Source organism: Panulirus ornatus, chromosome 36, assembly GCF_036320965.1.
Source record: "Panulirus ornatus isolate Po-2019 chromosome 36, ASM3632096v1, whole genome shotgun sequence".
In the NCBI taxonomy this organism is placed as follows: Eukaryota; Metazoa; Arthropoda; class Malacostraca; order Decapoda; family Palinuridae; genus Panulirus; species Panulirus ornatus.
Genome location: NC_092259.1, coordinates 19181414 through 19204216, shown reverse-complemented (window position 1 = coordinate 19204216; position 22803 = coordinate 19181414). Strand labels below are relative to the sequence as shown.

The window sequence follows — 22803 nt, the reverse complement described above, 5'->3', positions numbered from 1 at the left end:
AGCGATTGAGTATGAAAAAAATACATATACAAATGTATATTTACTTCTTGCCCTAAGAGGCCCTTCTATCGTAGGCTCCTTCGGCACTCAGGAAGTAAACCAAGTCCATTGGTTGGGACCACAGATGCTGCGCTGTGGACGAAGACTTTATCTGTAACTTCTGTAAGTAATGAATTGTTGTTTGCCAACAAGTTGTTTGCCATTTAAGTTGTAACTTTTGAATGTTTGCAATAAATTGCCATCACGTGGTTGATGGCACGGGAGAAGTACCTGTCATTGTTTACATTACAAAATATGATGATACACTTACCTAGAACACCAAGCCGGTACTGGATGAGGACTAACACGACATCTTCATTAAGGAGGACATATGGTGAATAGAGACTAATGCCTCCAGCCATGAAACCACCACCATGAATGAACACCATCACTGGAAGCTGGGCATCGGGTTCCCCTGGCTGGAATACAGTATGTTATCAAGACAAGCTCCAGTTCAACACTGTTTAGCATTCCAAAATGACCGATTATTTTGCAGTCAGTTTGAATCTAGATATCAAACGGAATACATGACCTGAGGTGATGATGACCAGTACATGTTCAAAACTTGTGTTCTAAGGATGGTATTAGTATACAATGTAGCACAATTATTGACACTATTTCAGACATTATCAGTATAGTGTGATAATGAAATTTCACTGTTCAGATATGTTCTCATATACCACAGTATGATTGCTGTAATACCGCATAAATAAAGTTATTCTGTAATAACGATTATAAATCTTTTATTACAACTAACAGCCTTTCCTGCCTTACTTAGATACTTTCTAGAACAACTGAAAATGGGTTTCAGTTGAAAACATCCAGTCTATAGCTATCATGGAGAAAAATTGGAGGAAATGAAGTGTTTTAGATATCTGGGGGTGGACTTACCCGGGAATGGATCCATGGAAGCGGAAGAGAGTCACAGGGTGGGGATGTTCTGGGAGCAATGAAGAATATGTGGAAGGCGAGAACATTATCTCGGAGAGTAAAAACGGGTATGTTTGAAGAATTAGTGGTTCCAACAATGTTATATGGTTGTGAGGCGTGGGCTATAGATAGGTTTGTACGGAGGAGGGTGGATGTGTTGGAAATTAAATGTTTGAGGACAACATGTGGTGTGAGGTGGTTTGAGCTTGTAAGTAGTGAAAGGGTTAGAGAGATGTGTGGAAATTAAAAAAGTGTGGTTGAGAGAGCAGGAGAGGGTGTATTGAAATGGTTTGGACATATGGAGAGAATGAGTGAGGAAAGATTGACTAAGAGAATACATGTGTCTGAGGTGGAGGGAACGAGGAGAAGTGGGAGACCAAATTTGAGGTGGAAGGATGAAGTAAAAAAGATTTTGAGCGATCGGGGCCTGAAAATGCAGGAGGGTGAAAGGCGTGCAAGGAATAGAGTGAATTGTAACGATGTGGTATACCGAGGTCGACGTGCTGTCAGTGGATTGAACCAGGGCATGTGAAGCATCTGGGGAGGAGAGGTTGACAACGAAGATGAAATTCTAAGAAGCAGAGAGAACAAGGAAAACGGTGAGACCAATTGAAGATGGAAGGATGGGGTGAAAAGGATTTCAAGCGATCGGAGCCTGAACATGCAGGAGGGTACAAGGCATGCTCCAGATAGAATAAATTGGAATAATATGATATACAGGGGTCGATGTAACGTCATTGGACTGAACCAGGGCATGTGAGGCATCTGGGGCAAACCATGGAAAGTTTTGTGGGGCCTGGATGTGGAAAGGGAGCTGTGGTTTCGGTGCATTACACATGACAGCTAGAGTCTGAGTGTGAACGAGTGTGGCCTTTTTTGTGTCTTTTCCAGGTGGAACTTCGATAAAACAGGGGTAGCGATGCTGTTTCCTGTGGCGCGTGGTAGCGCCAGAATGGATGAAGGCAGGCAAGTATGAATATGCACATATGTATATATGTATATGTCTTTCTATGTGTATGTATATGTATGCATATGTGCATATGTTGATATGTATATGTATGCATATGTGTATATGTTGATATGTATATGCATATGCATGTATATGTGCCTGCATGGGTGTTTAAGTATTTATATGTGTATATGAGTGGATGGGCCATTCTTCGTCTGTTCCCTGGCGCTATTTTGCTGATACGAGAAACAGTGATCAAGTATAATGAATAAATAGATAAATGAATATATTCCCATGAGTTCATGGAAATTTTTTAAACAAAATTACCGAAGGATATCTTACCTTCTAATGCAATTTGGTCTAGGTACGTAGATGAATTTCTTTGAGTTTGGCCAACAAATGAAAATATACAAACATTTCTCCCCTTGATAATTTAGTACCTTCCATCAAATTTACTGTAGAAAATGAAAATAATGGTATGTTACCATTTTTACATCACATGATCCGTAGGCAAGGAAACAAGTTTAAGTTTAATATATACAGAAAACATACCAATGTATGCTCATATATCCATTATTACTCATCTCAACATGACAGAGTTCAATTATCATCATTTCAATCTATGTTCCTTAGGGTATTACGTATTTGCAGTCCAGAGTATATTGATGATGAGTTTGAGAAGATATATTCGATTAGATCTAAGTTAAAGTACCCTAGATCTTTCATTGATAAATCATTTAAGTTACCAAAGAAATCATTTTAGAGAGTTGAGCCCAAACCTCCCAATGACACGAAGAATCTTTTAGTTCTCCCTTTTAATAACAATTTTACTTTACTTCCCATGTTGCTTAAATCCTTTAATGTAAATGTTGCCTTCAGCAACAATGATCCTATAAAGAATATCTTATGACACGAAGAATCTTTTAGTTCTCCCTTTTAATAACAATTTTACTTTACTTCCCATGTTGCTTAAATCCTTTAATGTAAATGTTGCCTTCAGCAACAATGATCCTATAAAGAATATCTTAGTGAGGAACTCACCAGAAAATTCTCCTGGGTGCATCTATAAAGTGCCATGTAGAAATTCTGATAAGTTTTATGTTGAGCAGACTGGTAAGGCTCTTTTTGTTAGACTTAGGCAACATGAATATAGTATAAGAACAGGACAAGAATCAAATGACCTGTTTAATCAAGTTAAAAACTATGATCATTGTATTGACTGGAGTAATGCCATCTCAGTTATTAACTAACTCCAGTATCTCGAAAAATGTCCCTCGATCTTCAATTATTAAATACACAAAGAATTATAATCTATTATCTGTACAAATTATCTAAACAAATTGGATAACTATATTGTTGAAAAAATTTGTAAACAATTCACCTTCTTGTCCACATAATCAGTTCATGAAACGATCGTTGTCTGTCTTAGACAATCATATGTTTACCAAATGGCGTGCTCGCTACATTTCTTTGTTGTATATTAACTGACTGCTCAAGGGTAAAGGGGAAGAGTGGTTTGGGAATGTTTTGGGAGTAAAGTCAGGGGTTGGTGAGAGGACAAGAGCAAGGGAAGGAGTAGCACTAATCCTGAAACAGGAGTGGTGGGAGTATGTTATAGAGTGTAATAAAGTAAATTCTAGACTGATATGGGTAAAACTGAAAGTGGATGGAGAGAGATGGGTGATCATTGGTGCCTTAGCACCTGGGCATGAGAAGAAAGATCATGAGAGGCAAGTGTTTTCGGAGCAGCTGAGTGAGTGTGTTAGTAGTTTTGATGCACGAAAACAAGTTATAGTGATGGGTGATTTGAAAGCAAAGGTGAGTAATGTGGCAGTTGAGGGAATAATTGATGTATATGGGGTGTTCAGTGTTGTACATGGAAATGGTGAAGATCTTGTAGATTTATGTGCTGAAAAAAGACTAGTGATTGGGAATACCTTGTTTAAAAAGAGAGAAATACAGAAATATACGTATGTAAGAAGGAGAGATGGCCAGAGAGCGGTATTTGATTATGTGTTGATTGATAGGCGCGCGAATGAGAGAGTTTTGAATGTTAATGTGCTGAGAGGTGCAACTGGAGGGATGTCTGATCATTATCATGTAGAGGCAAGGGTGAAGATTTCTATGGGTTTTCAGAAAAGAAGAGAGAATGTTGGGGTGAAGAGAGTGGTGAGAGTAAGTGATCTTAGGAAGGATATTTGTGTGAGGAAGTACCAGGAGAGACTGAGTACAGAATGGAAAAAGGTGAGAACAAAGGAGGTAAGGGCAGTGGGGGAGGAACGGGATGTATTTAGGGAAGCAGTGATGGATTGCGCAAAATATACTTGTGGCATAAGAAGTGTGGGAAGTGGGCAGATTAGAGAGGGTGGTGGATTGTGGAATGAAGAAATAAGATTATTGGTGAAAGAGAAGAGAGAGGCATTTGGACGATTTTTGCAGGGAAATAGTGCAAATGACTGGGAGATGTATAAAAGAAAGAGACAGGAGGTCAAGAGAAATGTGCAGGAGGAGAAAAAGAGGGCAAATGAGAGTTGGGGTGAGAGAGTATCATCAAATTTTAAGGAGAATGAAAAGGTGTTTTGGAAGGAGGTAAATAAAGTGCGTAAGACAAGGGAACAAATGGGAACTTCAGTGAAGGGGGCTAATGGGGAGGTGATAACAAGTAGTGATGATGTGACAAGGAAATGGAGTGAGTATTTTGAAGGTTTGTTCAATATGTTTGATGACAGAGTGGCAGATATAGGGTGTTTTGGTCGAGAAGATGTGCAAAGTGAGAGTGTTAGGGAGAATGATTTGGTAAACAGAGAAGAGGTAGTAAAAGCTTTGCGGAAGATGAAAGTCGGTAAGGCAGCGGGTTTGGATGGTATTGCAGTGGAATTTATTTAAAAAGTGTGTGACTGTATTGTTGACTGGTTGGTAAGGTTATTTAATGTATGTATGGTGAGGTGCCTTAGAATTGGAGGAATGCTTGCATAGTGCTATTGTACAAATATATATATATATATATATATATATATATATATATATATATATATATATATATATATATATATATACATATGTATATATATATATATATATATATATATATATATATATATATATATATATATATATATATATATATATATATATATATATATATATATATATATATATATATATATATATATATATATATTTATATATATATATATATATATATATATATATGTTGGGGAATGGAAAAAGGTGAGAACAATGGAAGTAAGGGGAGTGGGGGAGGAATGGGATGTATTTAGGGAATCAGTGATGCATTGCGCAAAAGATGCTTGTGGCATGAGAAGAGTGGGAGGTGGGTTGATTAGAAAGGGTAGTGAGTGGTGGGATGAAGAATTAAGATTATTAGTGAAAGAGAAGAGAGAGGCATTTGGACGATTTTGCAGGGAAAAAATGCAATTGAGTGGGAGATGTATAAAAGAAAGAGAAAGGAGGTCAAAAGAAAGGTGCAAGAGGTGAAAAAGAGGGCAAATGAGAGTTGGGGTGAGAGAGTATCATTAAATTTTAGGGAGAATAAAAAGATGTTCTGGAAGGAGGTAAATAAAGTGCGTAAGACAAGGGAGCAAATGGGAACTTCAGTGAAGGGCGCAAATGGGGAGGTGATAACAAGTAGTGGTGATGTGAGAAGGAGATTGAGTAAGTATTTTGAAGGTTTGTTGAATGTGTTTGATGATAGAGTGGCAGATATAAGGTGTTTTGGTCGAGGTGGTGTGCAAAGTGCGAGGGTTAGGGAAAATGATTTGGTAAACAGAGAAGAGGTAGTAAAAGCTTTGTGGAAGATGAAAGCCGGCAATGCAGCAGGTTTGGATGGTATTGCAGTGGAATTCATTAAAAAAGGGGGTGACTGTATAGTTGACTGGTTGGTAAGGTTATTTAATGTATGTATGACTCACGGTGAGGTGCCTGAGGATTGGCGGAATGCGTGCATAGTGCCATTGTACAAAGGCAAAGGGGATAAGAGTGAGTGCTCAAATTACAGAGGTATAAGTTTGTTGAGTATTCCTGGTAAATTATATGGGAGGGTATTGATTGAGAGGGTGAAGGCATGTACAGAGCATCAGATTGGGGAAGAGCAGTGTGATTTCAGAAGTGGTAGAGGATATGTGAATCAGGTGTTTGCTTTGAAGAATGTATGTGAGAAATACTTAGAAAAGCAAATGGATTTGTATGTAGCATTTATGGATCTGGAGAAGGCATATGATAGAGTTGATAGAGATGCTCTGTGGAAGGTATTAAGAATATATGATGTGGGAGGAAAGTTGTTAGAAGCATTGAAAAGTTTTTATCGAGGATGTAAGGCATGTGTACGTGTAGGAAGAGAGGAAAGTGATTGGTTCTCAGTGAATGTAGGTTTGCGGCAGGGGTGTGTGATGTCTCCATGGTTGTTTAATTTGTTTTTAATAATGGGGTTGTTAGAGAGGTGAATGCAAGAGTTTTGGAAAGAGGGGCAAGTATGCAGTCTGTTGTGGATGAGAGAGCTTGGGAAGTGAGTCAGTTGTTGTTCGCTGATGATACAGCGCTGGTGGCTGATTCATGTGAGAAACTGCAGAAGCTGGTGAATGAGTTTGGTAAAGTGTGTGAAAGAAGAAAGTCAAGAGTAAATGTGAATAAGAGCAAGGTTATTAGGTACAGTAGGGTCGAGGGTCAAGTGAATTAGGAGGTAAGTTTGAATGGAGAAAAACTGGAGGAAGTTAAGTGTTTTAGATATCTGGGAGTGGATCTGGCAGCGGATGGAACCATGGAAGCGGAAGTGGATCATAGGGTGGGGGAGGGGGCGAAAATCCTGAGAGCCTTGAAGAATGTGTGGAAGTCGAGAACATTATCTCGGAAAGCAAAAATGGGTATGTTTGAAGGAATAGTGGTTCCAACAATGTTGTATGGTTGCGAGGCGTGGGCTATGGATAGAGTTGTGCACAGGAGGGTGGATGTGCTGGAAATGAGATGTGTGAGGACAATGTGTGGTGTGAGGTGGTTTGATCGAGTAAGTAACGTAAGGGTAAGAGAGATGTGTGAAAATAAAAAGAGCGTGGTTGAGAGAGCAGAAGAGGGTGTTTTGAAATGGTTTGGGCACATGGAGAGAATGAGTGAGGAAAGATTGAACAAGAGGATATATGTGTCGGAGGTGGAGGGAACGAGGAGAAGTGGGAGACCAAATTGGAGGTGGAAAGATGGAGTGAAAAAGATTTTGAGTGATCGGGGCCTGAACATGCAGGAGGGTGAAAGGAGGGCAAGGAATAGAGTGAATTGGAGCGATGTGGTATACCGGGGTTGACGTGCTGTCAGTGGATTAAATCAGGGCATGTGAAGCGTCTGGGGTAAACCATGAAAAGCTGTGTAGGTATGTATATTTGCGTGTGTGGACGTGTATGTATATACATGTGTATGGGGGTGAGTTGGGCCATTTCTTTCGTCTGTTTCCTTGCGCTACCTCGCAAACGCGGGAGACAGCGGCAAAAAAAAAAAAAGAAACTATGTATATATATATATATATATATATATATATATATATATATATATATATATAAATATATATATATATATATAAATATATATATATATATATATATATATATATATATAAATATATATATATATATATATATATATATATATATATATATATATATATATATATATATATATATATATATATATAAACTGCAGAAACTGCAGAAGCTGGTGACTGAGTTTGGTAAAGTGTGTGGAAGAAGAAAGTTAAGAGTAAATGTGAATAAGAGCAAGGTTATTAGGTACAGTAGGGTTGAGGGTCAAGTCAATTGGGAGGTGAGTTTGAATGGAGAAAAACTGGAGGAAGTGAAGTGTTTTAGATATCTCGGAGTGGATCTGGCAGCGGATGGAACCATGGAAGCGGAAGTGGATCATAGGGTGGGGGAGGGGGCGAAAATTCTGGGGGCCTTGAAGAATGTGTGGAAGTCGAGAACATTATCTCGGAAAGCAAAAATGGGTATGTTTGAAGGAATAGTGGTTCCAACAATGTTGTATGGTTGCGAGGCGTGGGCTATGGATAGAGTTGTGCGCAGGAGGATGGATGTGCTGGAAATGAGATGTTTGAGGACAATGTGTGGTGTGAGGTGGTTTGATCGAGTGAGTAACGTAAGGGTAAGAGAGATGTGTGGAAATAAAAAGAGCGTAGTTGAGAGAGCAGAAGAGGGTGTTTTGAAGTGGTTTGGGCACATGGAGAGAATGAGTGAGGAAAGATTGACCAAGAGGATATGTGTCGGAGGTGGAGGGAACGAGGAGAAGAGGGAGACCAAATTGGAGGTGGAAAGATGGAGTGAAAAAGATTTTGTGTGATCGGGGCCTGAACATGCAGGAGGGTGAAAGGAGGGCAAGGAATAGAGTGAATTGGAGCGATGTGGTATACCGGGGTTGACGTGCTGTCAGTGGATTGAATCAAGGCATGTGAAGCGTCTGGGGTAAACCATGGAAAGCTGTGTAGGTATGTATATTTGCGTGTGTGGACGTATGTATATACATGTGTATGGGGGGGGGGGGTTGGGCCATTTCTTTAGTCTGTTTCCTTGCGCTACCTCGCAAACGCGGGAGACAGCGACAAAGTATAATAAATAAATATAAATAAATTTATATAAACACACACACATATATATATATATATATATATATATATATATATATATATATATATATATATATATATATATATATATATATATATATATGTTTATATATATATATATATATATATATATATATATATATATATATATATATATATATATATATATATAAACATATATATATATATATATATATATATATATATATATATATATATATATATATATATATATATATATATATATATATATATATATATATATATATATATATATATATATATAAGTAAAGCATCCTCCTCGAAGGCTCAGAGTGGGGTGCCTAAATGTGTGTGGATGTAACCAAGATGTGAAGACCCTTACTGGAAAAACAATCACTCTTGAAGTAGAACCTTCAGACACAATTGAAAATGTGAAGGAAAATAGTGAAATTGGAGAAAAATGTAGCTTAGACATTGAAGCTTATTGATACAGTGGTTAAATTGATGAGAACTGCTATTGACGTTTGTGTAAATAAATTATACATTTCCTTTTTTCCATAGCCAGAGGTTGAACCATTATGTGACATTCTTTTTTTTCATTCATTTCAAGCTAGAAGTTTCAGTTTTCTAAATTGTTTCTTACATTTCTCATATGTATATATATGTGTGTGTGTGTGTGTGTATGTGTGCGTGTGTGTGTGTGTGTGTGTGTGTGTGTGTGTGTGTGTATGTATATATATGTATATTATCCCTGGGGATAGGGGTGAAAGAATACTTCCCACGTATTCCTCGCGTGTCGTAGAAAGCGACTAGAGGGGACGGGAGCGGGGGGCCAGAAATCCTCCCCTCCTTGTATTAACTTTCTAAAATAGGAAACAGAAGAAGGAGTCACGCGGGGAGTGCTCATCCTCCTCGAAGGCTCAGAGTGGGGTGCCTAAATGTGTGTGGATGTAACCAAGATGTGAAAAAAGGAGAGATAGGTAGTATGTTTGACGAAAGGAACCTGGATGTTTTGGCTCTGAGTGAAACGAAGCTCAAGGGTAAAGGGGAAGAGTGGTTTGGGAATGTCTGGGGAGTAAAGTCAGGGGTTAGTGAGAGGACAAGAGCAAGGGAAGGAGTAGCAATACTCCTGAAACAGGAGTTGTGGGAGTATGTGATACAGTGTAAGAAAGTAAATTCTCGATTAATATGGGTAAAACTGAAAGTTGATGGAGAGAGGTGGGTGATTATTGGTGCATATGCACCTGGGCATGAGAAGAAAGATCAAGAGAGGCAAGTGTTTTGGGAGCAGCTAAATGAGTGTGTTAGTGGTTTTGATGCTCGAGACCGGGTCATAGTGATGGGTGATTTGAATGCAAAGGTGAGTAATGTGGCAGTTGAGGGAATAATTGGTATACATGGGGTGTTCAGTGTTGTAAATGGAAATGGTGAAGAGCTTGTAGATTTATGTGCTGAAAAAGGACTGATGATTGGGAATACCTGGTTTAAAAAGCGAGATATACATAAGTATACTTATGTAAGTAGGAGAGATGGCTAGAGAGCGTTATTGGATTACGTGTTAATTGACAGGCGTGCGAAAGAGAGACTTTTGGATGTTAATGTGCTGAGAGGTGCAACTGGAGGGATGTCTAATCATTACCTTGTGGAGGCTAAGGTGAAGATTTGTATGGGTTTTCAGAAAAGAAGAGTGAATGTTGGGGTGAAGAGGGTGGTGAGAGTAAGTGAGCTTGAGAAGGAGACCTGTGTGAGGAAGTACCAGGAGAGACTGAGTACAGAATGGAAAAAGGTGAGAACAATGGAAGTAAGGGGAGTGGGGGAGGAATGGGATGTATTTAGGGAATCAGTGATGGATTGCGCAAAAGATGCTTGTGGCATGAGAAGAGTGGGAGGTGGGTTGATTAGAAAGGGTAGTGAGTGGTGGGATGAAGAAGTAAGAGTATTAGTGAAAGAGAAGAGAGAGGCATTTGGACGATTTTTGCAGGGAAAAAATGCAATTGAGTGGGAGATGTATAAAAGAAAGAGACAGGAGGTCAAAAGAAAGGTGCAAGAGGTGAAAAAAAGGGCAAATGAGAGTTGGGGTGAGAGAGTATCATTAAATTTTAGGGAGAATAAAAAGATTTTCTGGAAGGAGGTAAATAAAGTGAGTAAGACAAGGGAGCAAATGGGAACTTCAGTGAAGGGCGCAAATGGGGAGGTGATAACAAGTAGTGGTGATGTGAGAAGGAGATGGAGTGAGTATTTTGAAGGTTTGTTGAATGTGTTTGATGATAGAGTGGCGGATATAGGGTGTTTTGGTCGAGGTGGTGTGCAAAGTGAGAGGGTTAGGGAAAATGATTTGGTAAACAGAGAAGAGGTAGTGAAAGCTTTGCGGAAGATGAAAGCCGGCAAGGCAGCAGGTTTGGATGGTATTGCAGTGGAATTTATTAAAAAAGGGGGTGACTGTATTGTTGACTGGTTGGTAAGGTTATTTAATGTATGTATGACTCATGGTGAGGTGCCTGAGGATTGGCGGAATGCGTGCATAGTGCCATTGTACAAAGGCAAAGGGGATAAGAGTGAGTGCTCAAATTACAGAGGTATAAGTTTGTTGAGTATTCCTGGTAAATTATATGGGAGGGTATTGATTGAGAGGGTGAAGGCATGTACAGAGCATCAGATTGGGGAAGAGCAGTGTGGTTTCAGAAGTGGTAGAGAATGTGTGGATCAGGTGTTTGCTTTGAAGAATGTATGTGAGAAATACTTAGAAAAGCAAATGGATTTGTATGTAGCATTTATGGAACTGGAGAAGGCATATGATAGAGTTGATAGAGATGCTTTGTGGAAGGTATTAAGAATATATGGTGTGGGAGGAAAGTTGTTAGAAGCAGTGAAAAGTTTTTATCGAGGATGTAAGGCATGTGTACGTGTAGGAAGAGAGGAAAGTGATTGGTTCTCAGTGAATGTGGGTTTGCGGCAGGGGTGTGTGATGTCTCCATGGTTGTTTAATTTGTTTATGGATGGGGTTGTTAGGGAGGTAAATGCAAGAGTTTTGGAAAGAGGGGCAAGTATGAAGTCTGTTGGGGATGAGAGAGCTTGGGAAGTGAGTCAGTTGTTGTTCGCTGATGATACAGCGCTGGTGGCTGTTTCATGTGAGAAACTGCAGAAGCTGGTGACTGAGTTTGGAAAAGTGTGTGGAAGAAGAAAGTTAAGAGTAAATGTGAATAAGAGCAAGGTTATTAGGTACAGTAGGGTTGAGGGTCAAGTCAATTGGGAGGTGAGTTTGAATGGAGAAAAACTGGAGGAAGTGAAGTGTTTTAGATATCTGGGAGTGGATCTGGCAGCGGATGGAACCATGGAAGCGGAAGTGGATCATAGGGTGGGGGAGGGGGCGAAAATCCTGGGGGCCTTGAAGAATGTGTGGAAGTCGAGAACATTATCTCGGAAAGCAAAAATGTGTATGTTTGAAGGAATAGTGGTTCCAACAATGTTGTATGGTTGCGAGGCGTGGGCTATGGATAGAGTTGTGCGCAGGAGGATGGATGTGCTGGAAATGAGATGTTTGAGGACAATGTGCGGTGTGAGGTGGTTTGATCGAGTGAGTAACGTAAGTGTAAGAGAGATGTGTGGAAATATAAAGAGCGTGGTTGAGAGAGCAGAAGAGGGTGTTTTGAAGTGGTTTGGGCACATGGAGAGGATGAGTGAGGAAAGATTGACCAAGAGGATATATGTGTCGGAGGTGGAGGGAACAAGGAGAAGAGGGAGACCAAATTGGAGGTGGAAAGATGGAGTGAAAAAGATTTTGTATGATCGGGGCCTGAACATGCAGGAGGGTGAAAGGAGGGCAAGGAATAGAGTGAATTGGAGCGATGTGGTATACCGGGGTTGACGTGCTGTCAGTGGATTGAAGCAAGGCATGTGAAGCGTCTGGGGTAAACCATGGAAAGCTGTGTAGGTATGTATATTTGCGTGTGTGGACGTATGTATATACATGTGTATGGGGGGGGGGTTGGGCCATTTCTTTCGTCTGTTTCCTTGCGCTACCTCGCAAACGCGGGAGACAGCGACAAAGTATAATAAAAAAAAATATATATATATATATATATATATATATATATATATATATATATATATATATATATATATATATATATACATATATATATATATATATATATATATATATATATATATATATATATATATATATATATATATATATATATATATATATATATATATATATATATATATATATATTTATATATATCTATATACACACACACATATATATATATATATATATATATGTATATATATATATATATATATATATATATATATATATATATATATATATATATATATATATATATATATATATATATATATATATATATATATATATATATATATATATATGTATATATATATATGTATACAGATATATATAGATATATATAAACATGGACAATCACATGTTTACCAAATGGCGTCCTAGCTTCGTCTCCTCGATGTATATCAACTGACCGCTATATTCCTCTCTTGTGTCTCCCCTGATGATGTGATTATTACACGAAAGTGCTCTTGGGAACTTTTCGTGTTTCATTATCCCCGGGGACTCATAGGAATATCGTGATCACGCGGAAAATTGTGATGCTTTCCAATATATATATATATATATATATATATATATATATATATATATTTATATATATATATATATATATATATATATATATATATATATATATATATATATATATATATTTTTTTTTTTTTTTTTTATACTTTGTCGCTGTCTCCCGCGTTTGCGAGGTAGCGCAAGGAAACAGACGAAAGAAATGGCCCAACCCCCCCCCCATACACATGTACATACACACGTCCACACACGCAAATATACATACCTACACAGCTTTCCATGGTTTACCCCAGACGCTTCACATGCCTTGATTCAATCCACTGACAGCACGTCAACCCCTGTATACCACATGACTCCAATTCACTCTATTCCTTGCCCTCCTTTCACCCTCCTGCATGTTCAGGCCCCGATCACACAAAATCTTTTTCACTCCATCTTTCCACCTCCAATTTGGTCTCCCTCTTCTCCTCGTTCCCTCCACCTCCGACACATATATCCTCTTGGTCAATCTCTCCTCACTCATTCTCTCCATGTGCCCAAACCATTTCAAAACACCCTCTTCTGCTCTCTCAACCACGCTCTTTTTTATTTCCACACAACTCTCTTACCCTTACGTTACTTACTCGATCAAACCACCTCACACCACACATTGTCCTCAAACATCTCATTTCCAGCACATCCATCCTCCTGCGCACATCTCTATCCATAGCCCACGCCTCGCAACCATACAACATTGTTGGAACCACTATTCCCTCAAACATACCCATTCTTGCTTTCCGAGATAATGTTCTCGACTTCCACACATTTTTCAAGGCTCCCAAAATTTTCGCCCCCTCCCCCACCCTATGATCCACTTCCGCTTCCATGGTTCCATCCGCTGACAGATCCACTCCCAGATATCTAAAACACTTCACTTCCTCCAGTTTTTCTCCATTCAAACTCACCTCCCAATTGACTTGACCCTCACCCCTACTGTACCTAATAACCTTGCTCTTATTCACATTTACTCTCAACTTTCTTCTTCCACACACTTTACCAAACTCAGTCACCAGCTTCTGCAGTTTCTCACATGAATCAGCCACCAGCGCTGTATCATCAGCGAACAACAACTGACTCACTTCCCAAGCTCTCTCATCCCCAACAGACTTCAGACTGTATTGTTGACTGGTTGGTAAGGTTATTTAATGTATGTATGACTCATGGTGAGGTGCCTGAGGATTGGCGGAATGCGTGCATAGTGCCATTGTACAAAGGCAAAGGGGATAAGAGTGAGTGCTCAAATTACAGAGGTATAAGTTTGTTGAGTATTCCTGGTAAATTATATGGGAGGGTATTGATTGAGAGGGTGAAGGCATATACAGAGCATCAGATTGGGGAAGAGCAGTGCGGTTTCAGAAGTGGTAGAGGATGTGTGGATCAGGTGTTTGCTTTGAAGAATGTATGTGAGAAATACTTAGAAAAGCAAATGGATTTGTATGTAGCATTTATGGATCTGGAGAAGGCATATGATAGAGTTGATAGAGATGCTCTGTGGAAGGTATTAAGAATATATGGTGTTGGAGGCAAGTTGTTAGAAGCAGTGAAAAGTTTTTATCGAGGATGTAAGGCATGTGTACGTGTAGGAAGAGAGGAAAGTGATTGGTTCTCAGTGAATGTAGGTTTGCGGCAGGGGTGTGTGATGTCTCCATGGTTGTTTAATTTGTTTATGGATGGGGTTGTAAGGGAGGTAAATGCAAGAGTCCTGGAAAGAGGGGCAAGTATGAAGATATATATATATATATATATATATATATCTTTCTTTCTTTCTTTCATACTATTCGCCATTTCCCGCATTAGCGAGGTAGCGTTGAGAACAGAGGACTGGGCCCTCACCTGGGCCCCTTCTCTGTTCCCTCTTTTGGAAAATTAAAAAAAAAAAGTGAGAGGGGAGGATTTCCAGCCCCCCGCTCCCTCCCCTTTTAGTCGCCTTCTACGACACGCAGGGAATACGTGGGAAGTATTCTTTCTCCCCTATCCCCAGGGATATATATATATATATATATATATATATATATATATATATATATATATATATATATATATATATATATATATATATATTTTTTTTTTTATAAAATGTAGTAATAAAAAGACACTGCTACAATCCTATCAATACTGATGTAAAATTAATAACTTAGTGATTGCTAAAACATCCATGTCATCTCGGCAACGTGGGATATACAGAGGAACACAAACATGTTCCCATATATCTTGGGGATAAGCATTCTCAACACTCCACAGACCTTTTTCTAAGTCATAACACTCTATTACACCTGTGGCACGATCAAAAGTAGCATCTGAATGAAATCCACCAATAACATAGAGTCGAGAACTTATAACAACAATGCCCGCATGATACCTAGGAGTGGGAACTCGACTCACCACAGTCCAACAATCAGTAATGGGGTTGTAGCAGTCGATGGTGTCAACTAAAACTCTTGTGTTGGTGGCCTCATCTTCATACCATCCACCACAGATATACAAGCAGTTGGCATAAGTGACACAGTAATGGTCTGCCCGTGGTGTCAGAAGTGGTGCACGGGGTTCCCAAGTGCCTGTGCTTGGATTGTAAGCATGGCAAGAGTCTAGAACTTGATCCCCTTCTAACCCACCACTGACATATAGTAGACCATCTAAGGCAGCAGCTGCATGTTGTGCTCGTGCACCTGGCAGCCCAGCAATTGGTGTCCAGGTATCTGCTGCAGGGTTATATGCTTCACACAAAGTCTCGTCTTCAGCAATACCATCCTCACTGGCTTCAGTAGCTCCACCTACAGCATATAAATGGCCATCCAGAACACTCAAAGAAAACCTGCATCTCTCACGCTGCATAGGGGCCATTGTACTCCACTTGTTCTGTTGAGGGTTATATCTAAAACCAAAAGGGTGGATATTTTCCTGTAACGACTGATTGAAGCAACCACCAATGACATACAGTTGGTTGTTTAATACTGCAGTACCATAATTACATTGCTCCACATGAGGGATGGTGGTCAAGTGACGCCAGCGGCCAACTGATGGTAAAAAGTAGGTAATCTCATTTGTGATACCAGCAATACTAAACCCACCTACTTTCACCACAGCTAGTTTATATATATATATATATATATATATATATATATATATATATATATATATATATATATATATATATATATATATATATATATATATATATATATATATATATATCAGGGGAGACACAAGAGATTTTTTTTTTTTTTTTTGCTTTGTCGCTGTCTCCCGCGTTTGCGAGGTAGCGCAAGGAAACAGGCGAAAGAAATGGCCCAACCCACCCCCATACACATGTATATACATACGTCCACACACGCAAATATACATACCTACACAGCTTTCCATGGTTTACCCCAGACGCTTCACATGCCTTGATTCAATCCACTGACAGCACGTCAACCCCGGTATACCACATCGCTCCAATTCACTCTATTCCTTGCCCTCCTTTCACCCTCCTGCATGTTCAGGCCCCGATCACACAAAATCTTTTTCACTCCATCTTTCCACCTCCAATTTGGTCTCCCTCTTCTCCTCGTTCCCTCCACCTCCGACACATATATCCTCTTGGTCAATCTTTCCTCACTCATTCTCTCCATGTGACCAAACCATTTCAAAACACCCTCTTCTGCTCTCTCAACCACGCTCTTTTTATTTCCACACATCTCTCTTACCCTTACGTTACTTACTCGATCAAACCACCTCACACCACACATTGTCCTCAAACATCTCATTTCCAGCACATCCATCCTCCTGCGCACAACTCTATCCATAGTCCACGCCTCGCAACCATACAACATTGTTGGAACCACTATTCCTTCAAACATAACCATTTTTGCTTTCCGAGATAATGTTCTCGACTTCAAAACATTCTTCAAGGCTCCCAGAATTTTCGCCCCCTCCCCCACCCTATGATCCACTTCCGCTTCCATGTTTCCATCCGCTGCCAGATCCACTCCCAGATATCTAAAACACTTCACTTCCTCCAGTTTTTCTCCATTCAAACTCACCTCCCAATTGACTTGACCCTCAACCCTACTGTACCTAATAACCTTGCTCTTATTCACATTTACTCTTAACTTTCTTCTTTCACACACTTTACCAAACTCAGTCACCAGCTTCTGCAGTTTCTCACATGAATCAGCCACCAGCGCTGTATCATCAGCGAACAACAACTGACTCACTTCCCAAGCTCTCTCATCCCCAACAGACTTCATACTTGCCCCTCTTTCCAAAACTCTTGCATTCACCTCCCTAACAACCCCATCCATAAACAAATTAAACAACCATGGAGACATCACACACCCCTGCCGCAAACCTACATTCATTGAGAACCAATCACTTTCCTCTCTTCCTACACGTACACATGCCTTACATCCTCGATAAAAACTTTTCAATGCTTCTAACAACTTGCCTCCCACACCACATATTCTTAATACCTTCCACAGAGCATCTCTATCAACTCTATCATATGCCTTCTCCAGATCCATAAATGCTACATACAAATCCATTTGCTTTTCTAAGTATTTCTCACATACATTCTTCAAAGCAAACACCTGATCCACACATCCTCTACCACTTCTGAAACCGACACTGCTCTTCCCCAATCTAATGCTCTGTACATGCCTTCACCCTCTCAATCAATACCCTCCCATATAATTTGCCAGGAATACTCAACAAACTTATACCTCTGTAATTTGAGCACTCACTCTTATCCCCTTTGCCTTTGTACAATGGCACTATGCACGCATTCCGCCAATCCTCAGGCACCTCACCATGAGTCATACATACATTAAATAACCTTACCAACCAGTCAACAATACAGTCACCCCCTTTTTTAATAAATTCCACTGCAATACCATCCAAACCTGCTGCCTTGCCGGCTTTCATCTTCCGCAAAGCTTTTACTACCTCTTCTCTGTTTACCAAATCATTTTCCCTAACCCTCGCACTTTGCACACCACCTCGGCCAAAACACCCTATATCTGCCACTCTATCATCAAACACATTCAACAAACCTTCAAAATACTCACTCCATCTCCTTCTCACATCACCACTACTTGTTATCACCTCCCCATTTGCGCCCTTCACTGAAGTTCCCATTTGCTCCCTTGTCTTACGCACTTTATTTACCTCCTTCCAGAACATCTTTTTATTCTCCCTAAAATTTAATGATACTCTCTCACCCCAACTCTCATTTGCCCTTTTTTTCACCTCTTGCACCTTTCTCTTGACCTCCTGTCTCTTTCTTTTATACGTCTCCCACTGAATTTCATTTTTTCCCTGCAAAAATCGTCCAAGTGCCTCTCTCTTCTCTTTCACTAATACTCTTACTTCTTCATCCCACCACTCACTACCCTTTCTAATCAACCCACCTCCCACTCTTCTCATGCCACAAGCATCTTTTGCGCAATCCATCACTGATTCCCTAAATACATCCCATTCCTTCCCCATTTGGTAAACATGTGATTGTCCAAAACATACAACGAGCGTTCATAAACTTATCACTTTACAAATCTTATCAACAATAGAGTTATCTAATTTGTACAAACCATCACTAATATTAGGATTATAATTCTTTGTGTATTTAACAATAGAAGATTCAATGATATTTCTCTTGGTAATAGAGTTAGAGTTAACAACTGAGATGGCGTTACTCCAGTCAATACAATGATTAAACAAGGCATTTGATTCTTTTCCCGTTCTTATACTATATTTATGTTGCTTAAGTCTAACAGAAAGATCCTTACCAGTCTGACCAACATAAAATTTATCACAGTTTCCACAAGGAACTTTATAGATGCAACCAAGAGAATTTTCTGGTGAATTCCTGATTAAGATATTCTTTATAGTATTATTGTTGCTTAAGGCAACATTTTCATTAAAGGATTTAAGCAACATGGGAAGCAAAGTGAAATTATTGTTCAAAGGGAGAACTAAAAGATTCTTGGTGTCAATGGGAGGTTTGGGTTCAACTCTATGAAATGATTTCTTTGCTAACTTAAGGGATTTATCAATGAAAGATCTAGGGTACTTTAACTTAGATCCAATAGAATATATCTTCTCAAACTCATCATCAATAAACTCTGGACTGCAAATACGTAATGCCCTTAGGAACATAGATTGAAATGATGATAATTTAACTCTGTCATGTTGAGATAAGTAATAATGGATATATGAGCATACATTGGTGGGTTTTCTGTATATGGTAAACTTAAACTTGTTTCCTTGTCTATGGATCATGCAATCTAAAAATGGTAACATACCATTATTTTCATTTTCTACAGTAAATTTGATGGAAGGTACTAAATTGTTAAGTAAGGGGAGAAATATTTGTAAATTTTCATTTGTTGGCCAAACACAAAGAACATCATCTACATACCTAAACCAAATTGCATTAGAAAGTAAGATATCCTTTAGTAATTTTGTTGCAAAAAATTCCATATAAAGATTACTTAGTACAGGTGAAAGAGGGTTACCCATTGCCATACCAAATTTTTGAGCATAATAATCTCCATTAAATTGAAATACACAGTCTTTTATACACAGTTTTATCAGTTCAATGAAAACAGACTTTGAAACAGGTAAATGAATATCATCCAAGACATCAAATAAATATTCTAAAAGGTCATCAACTGGAACTTTAGTGAAAAGTGAGGAAACATCAAAGCTAACTAGTTTGAAATCAAAATTAACATTGATATTGTTTAGCTTGTTGACTAAATCTACATTGTTCATGATATTAGAATCTGATACCTTACCCACTAAAGGGCTTAATAAGGAAACTAACCATTTTGATAATTTATATGTGATGGAGCCTACTGAACTCACTATAGGTCTTGCTGGAAAATATATATATATATATATATATATATATATATATATATATATATATATATATATATATATATATATATATATATATATATATACATATATATATATATATATTATATATATATATATATCCCTGGGGATAGGGGAGAAAGAATACTTCCCACGTATTCCCTGCGTGTCGTAGAAGGCGACTAAAAGGGGAGGGAGCGGGGGGCTGGAAATCCTCCCCTCTCGTTTTTTTTTTTTTTTTTTTTTTTTCCAAGAGAAGGAACAGAGAATTGGGCCAGGTGAGGGTATTCCCTCAAGGCCCAGTCCTTTGTTCTTAACGCTACCTCGCTAATGCGGGAAATGGCGAATAGTTTGAAAGAAAGAAAGATATATATATATATATATATATATATATATATATATATATATATATATATATATATATATATATATATATATATATATATATATATTATCCCTGGGGATAGGGGAGAAAGAATACTTCTCACGTATTGCCTGCGTGTCGTAGAAGGCGACTAAAAGGGAAGGGAGCGGGGGGCTGGAAATCCTCCCCTCTCGGTTTTTTTTTTTTTAATTTTCCAAAAGAAGGAACAGAGAAGGGGACCAGGTGAGGGTATTCCCTAAAAGGCCCAGTCCTCTGTTCTTAACGCTACCTCGCTATCGCGGGAAATGGCGAATAGTATTAAAAAAAAAAGAAAAAAATATATATATATATATATATATATATATATATATATATATATATATATATATATATTGGAAAGGATCACAATTTTGCGCGTGATCAAGATATTCCTATGAGTCCACGGGGAAAATGAAACACGAAAAGTTCCCAAGTGCACTTTCGTGTAATAATCACATCATCAGGGGAGATGGACTCATAGGAATATATATATATATATATATATATATATATATATATATATATATATTCCTCGCGTGTCGTCGAAGGCGACCAAAGGGGACGTGAGCGGGGGCTAGAAACCATCCCCTCCTTGTATTTTAACTTTCTAAAAGGGGAAACAGAAGAAGGAGTCACACGGGGAGTGCTCATCTTTCTCGAAGGCTCAGATTGGGGTGTGTAAATGTGTGTGGATGTAACCAAGATGAGAAAAAAAGAGAGATAAGTAGTATGTTTGAGGAAAGGAACCTGGATGTTTTGGCTCTGAGTGAAACGAAGCTCAAGGGTAAAGGGGAAGAGTGGTTTGGGAATATTTTGGGAGCAAAGTTAGGGGTTGGTGAGAAGACAAGAGCAAGGGTAGGAGGAGCACTAATCCTAAAACAGGAGTGGTGGGAGTATGTGATAGAGTGTAAGAAAGTAAACTCTAGATTGATATGGGTATAACTGAAAGTGGATGGAGAGAGATGGGTGAATATTGGTGCATATGCACCTGGGCATGAGAAGAAAGATCATGAGAGGTAAGTGTTTTGGGAGCAGCTGAGTGAGTGTGTTTGTAGTTTTGGTGCACGAGACCGCGTTATAGTGATGGGTGATTTGAGTGCACAGGTGAGTAATGTGGCAGTTGAGGGAATAGTTGGTGTACATGGGATGTTCATTGCTGTAAATGGAAATGTTGAAGAGCTTTTAGATTTGTGTGCTGAAAAAGGACTGGTGATTGGGAATACCTGGTTTAAAAAGAGAGATATACATAAGTATACGTATGTAAGTAGGAGAGATGGCCAGATAGTGTTATTGGAGTTTGTTAATCGATAGGCGTGCGAAAGATAGACTTTTGGATGTCAATGTGATGAGAGGTGTAACTGGAGGGATGTCTGATCAATATCTTGCGGAGGCGAAGGTGAAGATCTGTAGAGGTTTTCAGAAAAGAAGAGAGAATGTTGGGGTGAAGAGAGTGGTGAGAGTAAGTGAGCTTGGGAAGGAGACTTGTGTGAGGAAGTACCAGGAGAGACTGAGTACAGAATGGAAAAAGGTGAGAACAATGGAAGTAAGGGGAGTGGGGGAGGAATGGGATGTATTTAGGGAATCAGTGATGGAGTACGCAAAAGATGCTTGTGGCATGAGAAGCGTGGGAGGTGGGTTGATTAGAAAGGGTAGTAAGTGGTGGTATGAATAAGTAAGATTATTAGTGAAAGAGAAGAGAGAGGTATTTGGATGAGTTTTGCAGGGAAATAGTGCAAATGACTGGGAGATGTATAAAAGAAAAAGGAAGTAGGTCAAGAGAAAGGTGCAAGAGGTAAAAAAGAGGGCAAATTGGAGTTAGGATGAGAGAGTATCTTTAGATTTTTGGGAGAATGAAAAGATATTTTGGAAGGAGGTAAATAAAGTGCGTAAGACAAGAGAACAAATGGGAACAACAGTGAAGGGTCCTAATGGGGAGGTGAAAACAAGTAGTGGTGAAGGATATAGAGTGAGTGTTATTTTGAAGGTTTGTTGAATGTGTTAGATGATAGAGTGGCAGATAAAGAGTGTTTTGGTCGAGGTGGTGTGCGAAGTGAGAGGGTTAGGGAGAATGATTTGATAAACAGAGAGTAGGTGATAAAAGCTTTCCGGAAGACGAAAGCTGGCAAGGCAGCGGGTTTGGATGGTATTGCAGTGGATTTTATAAAAAATGGGGTGCCTGTGTTGTTGACTGGTTGGTAAGGATATTTAGTATATGTATAACTCATGGTGAGGTGCCTGAGGATTGGCGGAATGCATGCATAGTGCCATTGTACAAAGGCAAAGCGGATAAGAGTGAGTGCTCAAATTACAGAGGTATAAGTTTGTTGAGTATTCCTGGTAAATTATAT

General features: G+C 38.9%; 2 protein-coding genes across 2 annotated transcripts in view; both read right to left on the bottom strand.

The window, feature by feature from the left end:
* LOC139760438 (juvenile hormone esterase-like) overlaps positions 1-22803 on the bottom strand; it is a gene marked incomplete at its 3' end in the record, with an annotated part of 88590 nt that overhangs the window by 33973 nt on the left and 31814 nt on the right. The window contains exon 4 of the mRNA XM_071683675.1: positions 311-458. Coding sequence (XP_071539776.1) covers positions 311-458 — 148 coding nt within the window. The remainder of the gene's footprint in view (positions 1-310; positions 459-22803) is intronic.
* LOC139760428 (kelch-like protein 36) lies at positions 15282-16281 on the bottom strand (the record flags this gene model as incomplete). Its single annotated transcript, XM_071683666.1, has 1 exon — positions 15282-16281. A coding segment is annotated over one exon (978 nt), but the record flags the coding sequence as incomplete, so codon positions are not given.